The following is an 18,022-nucleotide window of genomic DNA, read 5'->3' as shown; positions in this document are numbered from 1 at the left end:
TCAAAGTTTTGGATGGGATAACCTGTAGTGAAGAATACTCTATCTAGCAAGGCTATCATTTAGACAGAAACTGAAAGAGTTTGTGACCACTAAACCAGCCCCGTAAGAAATATTAAAAGGGACTCTGAGTGGAAAGAAGGGACCAAAAGTGAGAGTATGAAGGTAGGGAATAAGAAAGTAGTAAAATGAATATTTCTGTAAAAATCAATTAAGGAGCTCACACACAGAAGAGGACATAAAATATAAGAACATATATCTAAAATGTGCAGATGAGAGGAGAAAAGAATTGGCTCAAACATGAATGATAATCAACTTAATATACACTGCTGTATGCAGAACAGGTTACATATAAACCTAATGGAAACCATATACCAAAACCACCAATAAACTTGCCAGGAATAAAGACAAAGAAATCTAAATATATCACAAAAGAAAATCAGTGAATCATGAAAGAAAAAGACAAGAAAGGATCAGAAAAAATCTCCCCAAACAACAAAACAAGTAATAAAATGGCAATAAATACATATATATCAATAATTACTGTGAATGTAAATGTACTAAATGCTCCAATCAAAAGACATAGGGTGTCAAAATGGATAAGAAAACAAGTTCCATCCATGTGCTACCTATAAGAGACTCATTATAGATCTAAAGACACCTGCAGATTGAAAGTGAGAGGATGGAGAAACATCTATCATGCAAATGAATGTAAAAAAAAAAAGCCAGAGTAGAAATACTTATAGTGCACAAACTGACTTTCAAACAAAGACTGTAACAAGGGACAAAGAAGGGAAGTATATAATAACAAGGGTGACAATCCAACAAGAAGATGCCAATTCTAAATATTTATTTGCCCAACATGGGAGCACCCAAATACATAAAACAAAAACAAACATAAAGGAACTAAACTGATAATGTTGTAATGATAGTAGGGGACTTTAACACACTACTTACATGAATGGACAGACTATCTAAACAGAAGAAAATCAAGGAAAAAATGGCTTTGAACGACACACTGGACCAGATGGACTTAACAGATACAGTCAGAACATTCCATCCTAAAACAGCATAATACACATTCTTTTCAAGTGTACATGGAACAGTCTCCAGAATAGATCACATATTGGGGGCACAAAACAGGCCTCAACAAATTTAAGAATGGAATTATACCATGCACATTTTCTGACCACAACACTACTAAACTAGAAATCAACCAGAAAAAAAATCTGGAAAGACCACAAATACATTGAGGTTATATAACATGCTACTAAACAACACACGGGTTAATCAGAAACTAAAGAAGATATAAAAAAAATACACAAGAACACTACAATCTAAAACATTTGTGATGCAGCAAAAGTGGCTCTAAGAGGGAAGTTCATAACAATACAGGGCCAACCTTAAGAAGCAAGAAAAATCTCAAATAAACAATCTTACACCTAAAGGAGCTAGAAAAAGAAGAACACATAAAATCTAAAACCAGCAGAATGAAGGAAATAATGATTGGAGAAGAAATGAATGATGTAGAAACTAAGGAATAATTGAACAGATAAAATGAAATGGGTAGTTGGTTTTTTGAAAAGATCAACATAATCGATAAAGCTCTAGCCAGAGTTATTTAAAAGAAAAGAAAAGGACTAAAATAAATAAAATCACAATGAGATAGGAGAAATAATAACCAACACAACCAACACCACAAACAATTCTAAGAGAATATTAAAAACTATATGTCCCAAAATGGGACAACCTTGAAAAAATGGATAAATTCCTAGAAACATATAAATTACCAAAACTGAAACAGTAAGAAATAGAAAATTTGAACAGACTAATCACCAGTAACAAAAATGAATCAGTAGTCAAAATATTCCCAAGAGATGGCTTCACGGGCATATTCTATCAAATATTAGAAGAAGAATTAATTATCCCTCTTAAACTATTCCAAAAAATAGAAAAGGAAGGAAAACTTTAAAATTCATTCTATGGGGCAAGCATTATCCTGATACCAAAACCAGATAAGACCTCACTTTAAAAAAAAAGAAATACAGGGCAATATTCCTGATAAACATAGATAACAAAAATCATCAGGAAATACTGGCTACCAAATCCAAAAATACAGTAAAAAAATCATTCTCCGCAATCAAGTGGGCTTTGTTTTTTCCGGGTTGCAAAGGTATTTCAATGTTTGTGAATCAATCAAATTGATATATCATGTTAGTAAAGAAAGGAGAAGAGCCATGTAATTCTTTCAATAGAGGCAGAGAAAGATTTTGCCAAAGTTATAATATCCATTCATGATAAAAATCCTCAACAAAGTAGTTTTAGAGGGAATATACCTCAACATAATAAACGCTGTATATGAAAAACCTATCCTTAATGGAGCCTTATCCTTAATGGAGAAAAACTGAAAGCTTTTTTCCTAAGTTCGGGAAAAAAAAGATTAGGATATCCACTCTCACCACCTTTAGTGAGCATAGTACTGGAAGTCCCAGCTACAGCAATCAGACAACAAAAAGAAATAAAAGCCATCCAAGTCAGGAAGGAAGAAATAAAACTTTCACTATTTGCAGAGGACATGATACTCTATACAGAAAACCTGAAAGACTTCACCAAAAAACTCCTAGAACTTATCAACAAACTCAGTAACACAGGATACAAAATCAATGTATAGTTGTATTTCTGTACACCAATGATGAAGCACCAGAAAGAGAAATTAAGAAAACAATTCATTTATTATTGCACCCAAAATAATAAGATACCTAGGAATAAACCTAATGATAGAGGTGAAAGACCTGTACTCTGAAAAGTATAAAACACTGATAAAAGATACTGAAGATGAGATGAATGCTCATGGATTGGAAGCACAAATAGTGTTAAAATGTCTATTGTACCCAAGGCAATCTACAGATTTAATGTAATCCCCATCAAAATACCACCAGCATTTTTCACAGAGCTAGAGGAAACAATCCTAAAATTTGAATGGAACCACAAAAACTTGAATAGCCAAAACAATCTTGAAAAAGACAAAGCAAAGCTGGAGGCATCACAATTCTGGAGTTCAAGTTATAAGACAAAGCTGTAGTGATCAAAACAGGATGGTAGTGGTACAAAAATAGATACATAGATCAGTAGAGCAGAACTGAATATCCAGAAAGGAACCCAAAACTCTATGGTCAATTAATCTTCAACAAAGCAGGAAAGAATATCCAATGGGAAAAAGAACATCACTTAAAAAATAGTGTTAGGACAACTGAACAGCAACATACAAAGGAAAGAAACTGGACCACTTTCTTACACCGTATACAAAAATAAACTCAAAATTGATGAAAGACCTAAATGTAAAAAAAAAAAAAAAAAAAAAAAAAAAGACCTAAATGTGAGTCATGAAACCATGAAAATCCTAGAAAGAGAACATAGGCAGTAACCTTTTGACATTAGCCATAGCAACTTTTTTCTAGATACATCTGAGGCAAAGGTAACAAAAGCAAAAATAAACCATTGGGACTGTATCAAAACAGATAGCTTCTGCACAGCAAAGGAAACAATCATCAAAACTAAAAGGCAACCTGTGTAATGGGAGAAGGTATTTGCAAATGACATATCTGATAAAGCGTTAGTATTCAAGATATATAAACAACTTATAAAACACAACACCCAAAAAACAAGTAATCCAATAAAAATGGGCAGAAGATATGAACATTTTTCCAGAGAAGACATACAGATGGCCAACTGAAAGTTGCTCAACATCACTGATAATCAGGGAAATTTTTTTAAAAAATATTTATTTATTATTTATGATAGACATAGAGAGAGAGAGAGAGGCAGAGACACAGGAGGAGGGAGAAGCAGGCTCCATGCCAGGAGTCTGACGCGGGACTCGATCCCGGGACTCCACGATCGCACCCTGGGCCAAAAGCAGGCGCTAAACCACTGAGCCACCCAGGGATCCCCCATCAGGGAAATTAAAGTAAAAACTATAAGGTATACCACCTCACGCTTGTCAGAATAGCTAAAAACACAAAAAAATAACAGGTGTTGGGACGCCTGGGTGGCTCAGCGGTTGAGCGTCTGCCTTTCGCTTAGGGCATGATCCCGGGGTCAGGGGATCGAGTCCCACATCGAGCTCTCTGCGTGGAGCCTGCTTCTCCCTCTGCCTGTGTCTCTGTCTCTCTCTCTCTCTGTGTTTCTCATGAATAAATAAATAAATAAATAAAAATCTTTAAAAAAAATAACAGGTGTTGGTAAGGATGTGGAGAAAGAGGAATGCTCTTGCACTGTTGGTGGGAATGCAAACTGATGCAGCCACTCTGGGAAATAGTATGGAGATTCCTCCTCAAAAAAGTACAAATAGAACTAACCTATGACCCAGCAATCCCACTTCTAGGTACTTGCTCAAAGAATACAAAAATCCTAATCCAAAGGAATACATGTGCCCCAGTATTCATAGTAGCATTATGTACAATAGCCAAATTATGGAAATAGCCCATGTCCATCGACTGATGAATGGATAAAGAAGATAGGTGATACTGGGTCCTATATTTAACTGAGGAAATCACTGAATTCTACCTCGAAAACTTATAATACACTACATGTTAATTAATTGAACTTAAACAAAAATTTTAAAATTACTCAAAAAAAGAAGATAGGTTATAAATAGGTGATAGGGATTTTACTAAATTGTACACCTGAAACTAATGTTACACTGTATGTTAACTGGAATTTAAATAAAAACTTTAAAAAAAGTGTGCTCTTAATCCTCTTTGTTTCACCCATCCCCCCTGTGCCAACCACCAATTTGTTCTCTATATTTAAGCATCTGTTTTTGTCTTTTCTTTGTACAGTTTTTGTTTCTTAAATTCCACATATGAATAGAATTACATAGTATTTGTATTTCTCTGATTTATTTCACTTAGTATTATATCCTCTAGATCCATCCATGTTGTTACAAATGGCAAGATTTTATTCTTTTTATGGCTGAGTAATATTCCACTGTATGTATGTGTGTGTGTGTATATATATATATATATGTATGTGTATATATATATATATATATATCACATCTTTTTTATCTATTCATCTATTGATGGACACCTTGGGCTGCTTCCATAATTTGGCTATTATACGTAATGCTGCAATAAACACAGGGGTGCAAATATCTTCTTGAATTAGTGTTTCAATTTATTTGGGTAAATATCCAGCAATGGAATTACTGGATCATATTGTAATTCTTTTTTAAATTTTTTGAAGAATCTCCATAGTATTTTCCACAATCGTTGCTTCAATTTGCATTCCCTCCAACAGCACAGAAAATTTCCTTTTTCTCAATATTCTTGCCAACACTTGTTATTTTTTTTGTTTTTTATTTTAGCTATTCTGACAAGTATAAAATGATACTTATGTAGTTTTAATTTGCAATACCCTGATGATTAATGATGTTGAACATCTTTTCATCTGTGTTGGCCATCTGTATGTCTTCTTTGAAAAATATTTATTCACCATCTCTGTTCATTTAAAATTGGATTATTTTTTGGTGTTGTGTTGTATAAGGTCTTCATATATTTAAGATATTAACCCTTTACTGGAAATACTATTTGCAAATATCTACTCTCATCCACTAAATTGCCTTTTTGTTTTGTTGATAGTTTCCTTCACTATGCAAAAGATTTTAATTTTTTTCTAGTTCTTAATTTCTTAATACTTTAATTTGGCTTTTGTTTCCCTTGTCAGAGGACACATATCTAGAAAATGTTTCTATGGTCAATGTCAAAGAAATTATTAAAATTATGTTTTATTCTAGGAATTTTCTAATTTCAGGTCTCATATTTAGATATTTAAACCACTTTCAGCTTATTTTTGTGTATGGTGTAGGACAGTGGTCCAGTTTTATTCTTTTCCATGTAGTTTTCCCAGCACAATTTGTTGAAGAGACTGCTTTTCCCTCACTATACAGTGTACAAGAATATACATTCTTGTAGAATAATAGACCAAAAAAGCTTGGGTTTATTTCTGGACTCTCTATTCTGTTTCATTGATTTATGTGTCTATTTTTGTACCAGTAGCATACTTTTTTTATTATTACACCTATGTAGTATATTTTGAAATCTGGGATTGTGATACCTCCAGCTTTGTTCTTTTTCAAGACTGTTTCAGTTATTTGAGGTCTTTTGTGATTCCATACAAATTTCAGGATTATTTGTTCTAGTTTCATGAAAAATGTTGATGGTATTTTGATAGAGATTGTATTGAGTGTCAAGATTACTTTGGGCATCACTGGGCATTTAAACAATTTTGTTCTTCAAATCCATAGGCATGGAATATATTTCCATTTATTTGTGTCATCTTCAAATTTTTCCACCAATGTTTTGTAGTTTTTGGAGCACAGGTTTTTCACATCCTTGGTTAAGTTTATTCCTAGGTACTTTATTATTTTTGGTGCAATTACAAATGAGATTGTTTTCTTAATTTCTCTACTATTTCATTGTCAGTGTATAGAAATGCAACAGATTTCTGTACATTGACTTTGTATCCTGTGACTTTCACTGAGTTCATTTATCAGTTGTGGCAGGTTTTTGGTGGAGTCTTTTAGGTTTTTATATATAGTATCATGTCATCCTCAGAGAGCAAAATTTTACTTTTTCTTTGCTCTATCTGGATACCTTTTATTTCTTTTTGTTGTCCGATTGCCGTGGCTAGGACTTCCAGTACTATGTTGAAGAAAAGTGGAGAGATTGGACATACTTGTCTTGTTTCTAATCTTAGATGAAAAGCTCTCAGTTTTTCTCCATTGAGAATGATATTAACTGTGGGTTTTTTATATATGATCTTCATTATGTTGAGGTATGTTCCCTCTAAACCTACTTTGTTGAGAATTTTTTTAAAAATTTTTAAAATTTATTTATTCATGAGCAACACAGAGAGAGAGACTGAGAGAGAGGCAGAGACACAGGCAGAGGGAGAAGCAGGCTCCATGCAGGAAGCCCGACGTGGGACTCGATACCGGGTCTCCAGGATCACGCCCCGGGCTGCAGGCGGCACAAAACCGCTGCGCCACCGGGGCTGCCCTGTTGAGAATTTTTAATCATGAATGGATGCTGTACTTTGTCAAAGCTTTTCTGCATTGATTTTGCTCTTTTTCTTTTCTGTTGTTATTTTGATGTATCACATAGATTAATTTATGAATATTGTACCACATTTGCATCCCTAGAATAAATCTCACTTGATCGTGATGAATGAGTTCTTGAATTGTTATATCTGGTTAGCTAATACTGTGTTGAAGATTTTTGTGTCTATGTTCATTAGAGTATAGGCCTCTAGTTTTCTTTCTTTGTAGTGTCTTTTTATGGTTTTGGTATCAGGATAGTGCTGCCCTTATGGAGTTCATTTCGAAGCTTTCTTTTCTCTTTTATTTTTTGGGAATAATTTAAGAAGGATAGGTACTAACTCTTCTTTAAATGTTTGGTAGAACTTACCTGTGAAGCCCTTTTGTCCTGGACTTTTGCTTGTTGGGTCTTTTTTTTAATTACTAACTCAATTTTACTGCGAGTAATAGGTCTATCCAAATTATGTAACTCTTCCTGTTCAAATTTTGAAGGTTATATGTTTCTAGGAATTATCCATTTCTTTGAGGTTGTTCAATTTACTGGCATATAATTTTTCATAATATTCTCTTATAATTGTTTGCATTTCTCTAGTGCTGGCTGTTATTTGTCCTTCATTTCTCATTTTATTTATTCAAGTCATTTCTCTCTCTCTCTTTGATGAGTCTGGCTAAAGGTTTATCAATTTTGTTTATCTTTTCGGGGAATGAGCTCCTAGTTTCAATGATCTGTTTTATTGTTTTGTCAGCCTCTATTTAATTTATTTCTGCTCTAATCTTTATTATGTCCAACCTTCTACTGACTTTGGGACTTATTTGTTTTTATTTTTCTAGCTCCTTTAGATTAAAGGTTACGTTGTTTATTTGAGATTTTGCTTGCTTTTTGATGTAGGCCTGTATTCCTATAATCTCCCCTTTTAGAATGGCTTTTGCTGTATCCCAACAATTTTGAATCACTGCTTTTTCATTTTCATCTGTCTTTATGTATTTTTTTATTTCCTCTTTGATTTCTTGGTTGACCCATTCATTGTTTATAAGCATGTCATTTAACCTTCATGTATTTGTGTTCTTTCTATATTTTTTTCTTGTGATTTTGTACCACTGTAGTCAGAAAAAATGCACGATGTGATTTCAATCTTTTAAAACTTACTGGGATTTGTTTTGTGGCCTAACATGTGATCTATTCTGGAGAATGTTCCATGTGCACTTGAAAAGAATGTGTAGTCTGCCATTTTAGGATGGGATGTTCTGAATATATTTGTTAGGTCCATCTGGTCCAGTGTGTCATTGAAAGCCACTGTTTCCTTGTTGATTTTTTGTTTTGATGATCTATTCATTGATGTAAGTAGGGTGTTAAAGTCCTCTATTATGGTATTATTGTCAGTTTCTTTTTTTTATCTGTTAATAGTTGTCTTTTGCACTTGGGTAGTCCTATATTGGGTACATAAATATTTAAAATTGTTATATCCTCTTGTAGGATTGTTCCCTTTATTATTATGTAGTGTTCTTCTATGTCTCTTGTTACAATCTTTGTAAGTCTGATTTGTCTGATAGAACTACTGCTACCTTAGTTTCTTTTTTGCTTCCGTTTGCATGGCAAATGTTTTTCCATCTCTTCACTTTCAATTTCCATGAGTTTTTAGGTCTGAAGTAAGTCTCTTGTAGGCAGCATTGCTTTCTTATCCATTCAGTCACCTCAATCTTATGATTGGAGCATTTAGTTCATTTACATTAAAATTATAAATAGGTATATACTTATTACCATTTTGTTACTTGTTTTAAGTGTTTCTTTAGTTAGTTAATTTATTTATTTATTTAAATTTTAAAAATTTATTCATTTCAGAGGGCATGCAGGAGTGGGAGGAGGGGCGGAGGGACAAGCAGATTCCCCACTGAGTGGGGAGCCTGATGCCAGGCTTGATCTAAGGACCCTGAGATCATGACCTGAGCAAGTCAGGCACTTAACTGACTAAGCCACCCCGGGCCCCCTTTTGTAGTTCTTTTCTCTTCCTTTCTTCTCTTGTTTTTTTTTTTTTTTTTTTTTCCCCTTGTGGTTTGATGGCTTTATTTACTGATATGCTTGGATTCCTTTCTCTATATTTCTTTGCGTATCCATTAAGAGTTTTTGATTTGTGGTTACTATTGGTTCATATATAACATCTCATGCATATAGCAGTCTATATTAAGTTGATAGGTTTTGACCCATTCTCAATCTCAGGCTCCTCCACCTCCACCTACCTGAATTCTTGAATCCTTCTCTGTACTGCTTTACCCTGTATCTCCCTGTTTTTTCTTATCTCAGAAATAGCAATTCTACAGTCTAGTGCCTTAGGTCCAAAACTGTGGGGTCATCTTTGGCTCTTTTCTGTCTTTCATACCATTTATATAATCAATCTGACAATCCTGTCAGTGATTCTTTGAAATCTATCCAGAATCTGACCACTATATCTCACTACTCATATTGTTCCCATCCTGGTCTAAACCATCATCTTTTCCCTGGATTATTGGTAGATTCCCCTAACAGGTCTTTCTGCTTCTGTTCTTTCTCACTGTATCTAATTTCTCATTTATTTAATATTTTATTAATTTTTCATTTTAGTTCTAGTACAATTTACATAAATGTTATATTAGTTTCAGGTGTACAATATAGTGATTCAATAATTCAATACACCACCTGGTGCTTATCATGGCAAGTGCCCTCCTTAATCCCTACTTCCCCAGGCGCCTCCCCTCTGGTAACCATCATTTGTTCTCTATAGTCTGTTTCTTGGTTTGTCTCTCTCATTTTTTCCTTTCCTCATTTGTTTTGTTTCTTAAATTTCACATATGAGTGAAATCCTATTGCATTTATCTTTCTCTAACTTATTTCACTTAGCATTATACTCTATAGCTCCATTGATGTCACTGCAAATGGCAAGATTTCATCATTCTTTATGGCTGAAAAATATTCCATTGTATATATATACCATAACTTTTTATCCATTCATCAATTGATGGACCCTTTGGCCACTGCCACAGTTTGGCTATTGTGAATAATGCTGCTATAAACATAGGGCTGCATGTATCCCTTTGAATTAGTGTTCTTGTATTCTTTGGGTAAATTCCCAGTAGTGGGATTGCTGGATCATAAGGTAGTTCTATTTTTAACTTTCTGAGGAACCTCCATACTCTTTTCCAGAGTGGCTGTACCAGTTTGCATTCCCACCAACAGTGTCTGCAGCTATTTTCTTTCTTTTTTTTTTTTTTTTTTGCAGCTATTTTCAATACAGCAGGAAGAAGGATTCTATTAGAACAGAGGCCAGATCTTGTCAAATCTCTGCTCAAAATCCTCCAATTGGTCCCCATCTTACACAGTATAAATGTCAGAGTCCTTACCTTGTCCTACAAGGGTCTATGTTTGAGTTTGCCCACTGATCTCATCTCCTTCTCCTCCTTGCTCACTCTGCTCCTAGCCACACTAATATTTCTAGAACATACTAAGAATTTTTCTGCTACAGAGCATTTGTATTTATTATTTCTTCTATCCCTCTCCTCTTCAAAATATAATATGAAGAGCCCATACTTTCATTTCATTCAGATCTCTTCTGAAATGTTCCCTTAATAGAGGGGCCTTCCCTGATAATTTTATAGCACACACCCCATCACATTCTCTCCTTTTGCCCAGCTCTATTTCCACAACATTTAACACCACCAATTTTATTTATTGTCCATTTTTTTTTACATTGTAAGGTAAGCTCATAGAGGTAAAAAAGAAACGTCTTTTAAGAGTCTACTATGTGCCATATCCTTTTCTAGACATGGGGATATAAAAGTGAATAAAACAGATAATACCACTATACTTCTGGCATTTGCATTATAGAATTATATAAGCTGCTATATTTTCTCAGTAAATATCTGAGGAACGCATTGAATGAATATAGCATAGACTCAATAGAGTGATAGGAATGGTTCAAAAGTAAACAATATTTAGATTGGCTCCGCATTCTTTAACTCATTAATCAGTCAACCCATATAAAGAAATGGATCTGTAGCTTCCTAGGTGAAAAGCTAGAGATTTATTTGAATCCCAGGACCTCCAGACATTCTATACTCCAACCACTAAGGGCTCTTATGTTTCTCCTAAGTATTCTGTTTAAAGAAAAATATCTGAAGGCATCCAAATTGGCAAGGAGGAAGCCAAAACTTTCACTCCTTAAAGAAGACATGCTACTCTATGTAGAAAACTCAAGACTCCACCAAAAAATTGCTAGAACTGCCTCATGAATTCAGCAAAGTCACAGGATATAAACTTAATGTATTTCTGTACACCAATGATGAAGCTCCAGAAAGAAATCAAGGAGTATACCCCATTTACAATTGCACTTAAAACCATAAGTCACCAAGGAATAAATGTAACCAAAGAGGTGAAAGCCCTGGACTCTGAAAACTATAAAATGCTGATGAAAGAAACTGAAGAGGACACAAAGATGTGGAAAAACATTCCATGCTCACAGATTGAAAGAACAAATATTGTTAAATGTCTATACTACCCAAAGCAATCTACAGATTTACTGCAATGCCCATCAAAATACCACCAGCATTTTTCACAGAACTAGAGCAAACCATCCTAAAATGCGTATGGAACCACAAAAGAGGGATCCCTGGGTGGCGCAGCGGTTTGGCGCCTGCCTTTGGCCCGGGGCGCGATCCTGGAGACCCGGGATCGAATCCCACATCAGGCTCCCGGTGCATGGAGCCTGCTTCTCCCTCTGCCTGTGTCTCTGCCTCTCTCTCTCTCTGTGACTATCATAAATAAATAAAATTTGAAAAAAAAAAAAAAAAAAAAAGGGAACCACAAAAGATCCCAAATAGCCAAAGTAATGTTGAAAAAGAAAAGCAAAGCGGAGGTATCACAACCCCAGGCTTCAAGCTGTATTACAAAGTTGTAATCATCCAGACAGTATGGTTCTGGCACAAAAACAGACACATAGATCAATGGAACAGAATACAGAACCCAGAAATAGACCCACAACTATATGGTCAACTAACCTTCAACAGAGCAGGAAAGAATATCTAATGGGAAAAAAGACAGTCTCTTCAACAAAGGGTGTTGGGAAAACTGGACAGCAGCAACACACAGAATGAAACTGGACCACTTTCTTATACCATACATAAAAACAAATTCAAAATGGATGAAAGACCTAAATGTAAGACAGGAAACCATTGAAATCCTAGAAAAGAAAACAGGCAGTAACCTCTTTGACCTCAGCTGCCACAAATTTTTTACTAGATACATCTCTGGAGGCAAGAGAAACAAAAGCAAAAATGAACTACTGGGACCTCATCAAGACAAAAAGCTTCTGCACAGCAAAGGAAACAATAAAACTAAAAGGCAACCAACAGAATGGGAGAAGATATTTGCAAATGACATATTGGATAAAGGGTTAGTATCCAAAATCTATAAAGAACTTATCAAAATCAATGCCCCCAAAATAAAAAAATCCCAGTTAAGAGATGGGCAGAAGACATGAACAGACATTTCGCCAAAGAAGACATCCAGATGGCTAACAGACACATGAAAAGATGCCCAACATCCCTCATCATCAGGGAAATACAACTCAAAACCGCAATGAGATACCACCCCACACCTGTCAGAATGGCTAAAATTAGCAGCATAGGAAACAACAGATGTTGACAAGGATGCAGAGAAAGGGGAACCCTTTTGCACAGTTCGTGGGAATGCAAACTGGTACAGCCACTCTGGAAAACAGTATGGAGGTTCCTCAAAAAGTTAAAAATAGAACTACCCGGGGATCCCTGGGTGGCTCAGCAGTTTAGCACCTGCGTTTGGCCCAGGGCACGATCCTGGAGTCCCGGGATCGAGTCCCACGTCGGGCTCCTGGCATGGAGCCTGCTTCTCCCTCCTCCTGTGTCTCTGCCTCTCTCTCTCTCTCTCTGTGTCTATCATAAATCAATCAATCAATCAATCAATCTTTAAAAAAAAATAGAACTACCCTACCACTCAGAAATTGTACTACCAGGTATTCATCCAAAGGATACAAAAGTGCCAATTCCAAGGGGCACATGTACCTCAGTGTTTATAGCAGCACTATTAACAGTAGCCAAGTTATGGAAAGAGCCCAGCCCAAATGTTCATTGACTGATGAATGGATAAAGAAGATGTGGTATATATATTCAATGAACCACTACTCAGCAATCAAAAAGAATGAAATCTTCCCATTTGCAACAATGTGGATGGAACTAGACTGTATTATACTAAGTGAAATAAGCCAAAGACTTAATCAATATCATATGATTTCACTTATATGTGGAATTTAAGAATCAAAATGGATCAGCATAGAGGAAGGGAAGGAAAAAATAAGATAAAAACAGAGGGAAGCAAACATGAGACTCTTAACTACAGAGAACAAACTGAGGGTTGCTGGAGGGGAGGTTGGTGGGGAGGATGGGCTAAATGGGTGATGGGCATTAAAGAGAGAACTTGTTGGAATGAACACTGGGTGTTCTATGAAAGTGATGAATCACTAAAGTCTTCTCCTGAGACCAATACTACACTATATTTAACTAACTTGAATTTATTTTTTATTTTTATTTTTTTTACTAACTTGAATTTAAATTGAAAAATGAAAAATATCTGGTATTGCATGAGAAATTTGGCATTCACACAAAGTGACCAGAATCTAGTGACTATCAAACCAGGAGGAAATGAGATAAGGAGTGTTATAAATTAAGAAGACAAGCTTCTTCCTTGTCCAGAGAGGAAAAAAAAAAACTTTGTACCAAAATAGAATAAACACTAAAGAATATCAATAGCAGGGCAGCCTGGGTGGCCCAGCTGTTTGGCACCACCTTGAGCCCAGGGCGTGATCCTCAAGACCGAGGATCGAGTCCCACATCGGGCTCCCTGCATGGAGCCTGCTTCTCCTTCTGCCTGTGTCTCTGCCTCTCTCTCTCTCTTTGTCTCATGAATAAATAAATAAAATCTTTAAAAAAAGAATATCAATAGCAGAGATGCCAGTAGCCAGATCCAGAGAAATTAGTTTGGGAGAGAGGAGGATACTGACTTTTTTTTTTTTAATATATTTTTTAAAGATTTTATTTATTTATTTATTGTGACACACACACAGAGAAAGAGAGAGAGAAAGAGAGAGAGAGAGAGAGACAGGCAGAGGGAGAAGCAGGCTCCATGCAGGGAACCCGACGTGGGACTCGATCCCGGATCTCCAGGATCACACCCCGGGCTGCAGGCGGCGCTAAACCACCGGGCTGCCCCGGATACTGACTTCTTTAAGAGAAAACTTGGGAGGCCAGATGAAGAGGTAAACTTTAGAATCTATTAGACTTCCCACTTGGAGGGAGCAAGGAAGACCATGCCCACTGCAGAAAGTTATATTGCTCTTACCACCTCACCCCTCTCCTCCTTAGCAACCAGGGAATATGAAAGATTTGGTGGTTCTAGAAGTAGCTTCAGGGGAAGAGTTAATGATAGAAAAACTGACATGTATCAAGGGTGAGATGATTAGGTGAGGAAAAGGACAATGATTCTCAGATCTCAGCTTCAACAATAGCCTTCTGATGACTGCCAGGAAACTGGCTGCAAGAAGTATGTGAATAATGGCTGCCTTTTACTTCATGGACCACATTTCCGAGGATTGGCCTGCTGACTGATTACAGGTAAAGTGTCTGCTTTAAAGAATGGTCCTACTAGTCCAGTTCTCCATTCAAGGACTCAACAATGCTGTCACCTCCAGAGACTAGAACATCCTACTTATTTCTCTGACTGTCCTTTTTATTACAGCGTCCTTGTTGTGAGTCCTTGTTGTGAGCCCTTGTTGTGAGACTTCATTTAGTTCTAATTCTTGCTCCTACTGACAAATCCCTGGGCCCATTTCTTCAATAACAAATGCCTTCTGGAACAGCATACATCATTGGCCCTTACTGATATTGACAAATATCAGCTTAAAAATCTCATTTTTATCTTTATATAGTCATATTGTTTTGCAACCCCCACCTGACATAGCTTTGGCAGATGTAGCCAGACACATACTGTCTTTAAATCCAGATGTCTCTGCAGTAGTCAAGAGCTCTGTATTCTACAAATTCTTGTGTGAAGGAGATACATTTTGTCACTCGACAGAGTGATGTTGAAATAGCAATTCAAGGACCCTGCCCAGAAACCAATGCAACATTTTGTTATGCTCCACAAAATGCATTGCTAGTTAACTCAAATTTGTGTCACTCTCAGTAAGAAGGATTTTAATGGCACATCATAACCTTGCTGAAGGGTAAATCAACATCATCAACTTACATTACAAACACCAACAGTTTGCCAGGTCCTGAGCTAGATTCTAGAGTTAAATAAAAGGAAATGAACCCCTGCCCTCAAGGATCTTACAGATGAGTTCTAAAAGTTCTAATTCATGTTTGAGCATCATAGCTGATACTAACATTGACATAATTACCATTGGGATTAACACATCATGTAAGTGCCATCATGACACTCTCAATTCCAAGAATAGGACTGAATCCTCTTGTTGGATTTAGTAGATATGGGGTGTCCAAGAAAGATGAAGACCTTATGGATGTGACCTTGAGAGATATAAATGCTACCATGGCTCTCAGATATACAGTGAAAGGACTGAAAACATCTAGGGTTGGAGGAGAGAGGATCTTTGTATATTCAGCTTTATTGTCAAGTTTTATGGACTGATTCATAGATTAGGCTGGAAAAAAATTTCTGTGACCTTTGGTCTGTGGACAATATGTGAGATAGTGAAGCACATTTGAGAAGATAGCTCTCACAAGTGTACTTCTCATTTATCATAACGTGTGATAAAAGATCACCCAAATATACTTACCATCTGCTCCTTCACTGTTTTTGCTTCTTTTATTGCGGCGAACACGCCTTTCATCTTCAGAGTATGATTTTTCCTCAGGGAAGAAGAAATTCAGAAGGGCCATCTACAAAAATAAAAAGTAGATGAGTCAAAGGTTGACCCTAGTCGACCATAGCTAACATAAAAAAAAAAAAAAAACTGGCTTTCTTTAGACAGTCTACCTTCACCTTAAATCTGTGTGTCTAAAACCTGAGCCCATCTTCTCCATTGTACAAATACATTTCATCTTTGTGGGCTTATTATTATGGGCATAGCTTTATTTTTATTGCAAAACTTTAAATAATATAAAAATATAAAGTAAAATCACAAAAATCTTGTCTCTCCTAGATAACCACCATAATATTTCTATACATATATATTTTTTACCTAAGTGAGAATATTTTCATATATTTATATGATCGTATATATTTAAATTTATCATCCACAAATTGATGTAGTGATGATACACTGCATTAATAAAAGATCATATATTTATATTTATATGATCATATACATTTTCATAGTTTTATACTGCTTATAGCCTGTTTTCTTCACTCAACCATATATTTTCTATGGTCCAAATAGATAAAGGTCTATTATTAATAGCTACATTGAATTTCATGATATGGATGTGCCATCATCGCCATCAGTTATTATTCCTTATAATTTAATTTAATTTATTATTTTTTCAACATAGTCTGTAGTATTGTCTCAGGAGAAGACTTTAGTGATTCATCACTTTCATAGAACACCCAGTGTTCATTCCAACAGGTTCTCTCTTTAATGCCCATCACCCATTTAGCCCATCCTCCCCACCAACCTCCCCTCCAGCAACCCTCAGTTTGTTCTCTGTAGTTAAGAGTCTCATGTTTGCTTCCCTCTGTTTTTATCTTATTTTTTCCTTCCCTTCCTCTATGCTGATCCATTTTGATTCTTAAATTCCACATATAAGTGAAATCATATGATATTGATTAAGTCTTTGGCTTATTTCACTTAGTATAATACAGTCTAGTTCCATCCACATTGTTGCAAATGGGAAGATTTCATTCTTTTTGATTGCTGAGTAGTGGTTCATTGAATATATATACCACATCTTCTTTATCCATTCATCAGTCAATGAACATTTGGGCTGGGCTCTTTCCATAACTTGGCTACTGTTAATAGTGCTGCTATAAACACTGAGGTACATGTGCCCCTTGGAATCGGCACTTTTGTATCCTTTGGATGAATACCTGGTAGTACAATTTCTGAGTGGTAGGGTAGTTCTATTTTTTTTTTAAGATTGATTGATTGATTGATTGATTTATGATAGACACAGAGAGAGAGAGAGAGAGGCAGAGACACAGGAGGAGGGAGAAGCAGGCTCCATGCCAGGAGCCCGACGTGGGACTCGATCCCGGGACTCCAGGATCGTGCCCTGGGCCAAACGCAGGTGCTAAACTGCTGAGCCACCCAGGGATCCCCGGGTAGTTCTATTTTTAACTTTTTGAGGAACCTCCATACTGTTTTCCAGAGTGGCTGTACCAGTTTGCATTCCCACGAACTGTGCAAAAGGGTTCCCCTTTCTCTGCATCCTTGTCAACATCTGTTGTTTCCTATGCTGCTAATTTTAGCCATTCTGACAGGTGTGGGGTGGTATCTCATTGCGGTTTTGAGTTGTATTTCCCTGATGATGAGGGATGTTGGGCATCTTTTCATGTGTCTGTTAGCCATCTGGATGTCTTCTTTGGCGAAATGTCTGTTCATGTCTTCTGCCCATCTCTTAACTGGGATTTTTTTATTTTGGGGGCATTGATTTTGATAAGTTCTTTATAGATTTTGGATACTAACCCTTTATCCAATATGTCATTTGCAAATATCTTCTCCCATTCTGTTGGTTGCCTTTTAGTTTTATTGTTTCCTTTGCTGTGCAGAAGCTTTTTGTCTTGATGAGGTCCCAGTAGTTCATTTTTGCTTTTGTTTCTCTTGCCTCCAGAGATGTATCTAGTAAAAAATTTGTGGCAGCTGAGGTCAAAGAGGTTACTGCCTGTTTTCTTTTCTAGGATTTCAATGG

At 36.0% G+C, this 18,022-nt stretch overlaps 1 protein-coding gene across 7 annotated transcripts in view; it reads right to left on the bottom strand.

Annotated features, from left to right (window-relative positions):
* EDA (ectodysplasin A) overlaps positions 1-18,022 on the bottom strand; it is a 426,386-nt gene that overhangs the window by 109,462 nt on the left and 298,902 nt on the right. For all 7 annotated transcript variants that reach the window (XM_072744258.1, XM_072744260.1, XM_072744263.1 and 4 more), the window contains exon 2: positions 15,952-16,054. In XM_072744258.1, coding sequence (XP_072600359.1) covers positions 15,952-16,054 — 103 coding nt within the window. The remainder of the gene's footprint in view (positions 1-15,951; positions 16,055-18,022) is intronic.

Source organism: Vulpes vulpes, chromosome X (assembly GCF_048418805.1).
Source record: "Vulpes vulpes isolate BD-2025 chromosome X, VulVul3, whole genome shotgun sequence".
Lineage (NCBI taxonomy): Eukaryota > Metazoa > Chordata > Mammalia > Carnivora > Canidae > Vulpes > Vulpes vulpes.
This window is presented reverse-complemented; position numbering and strand designations above follow the sequence as displayed.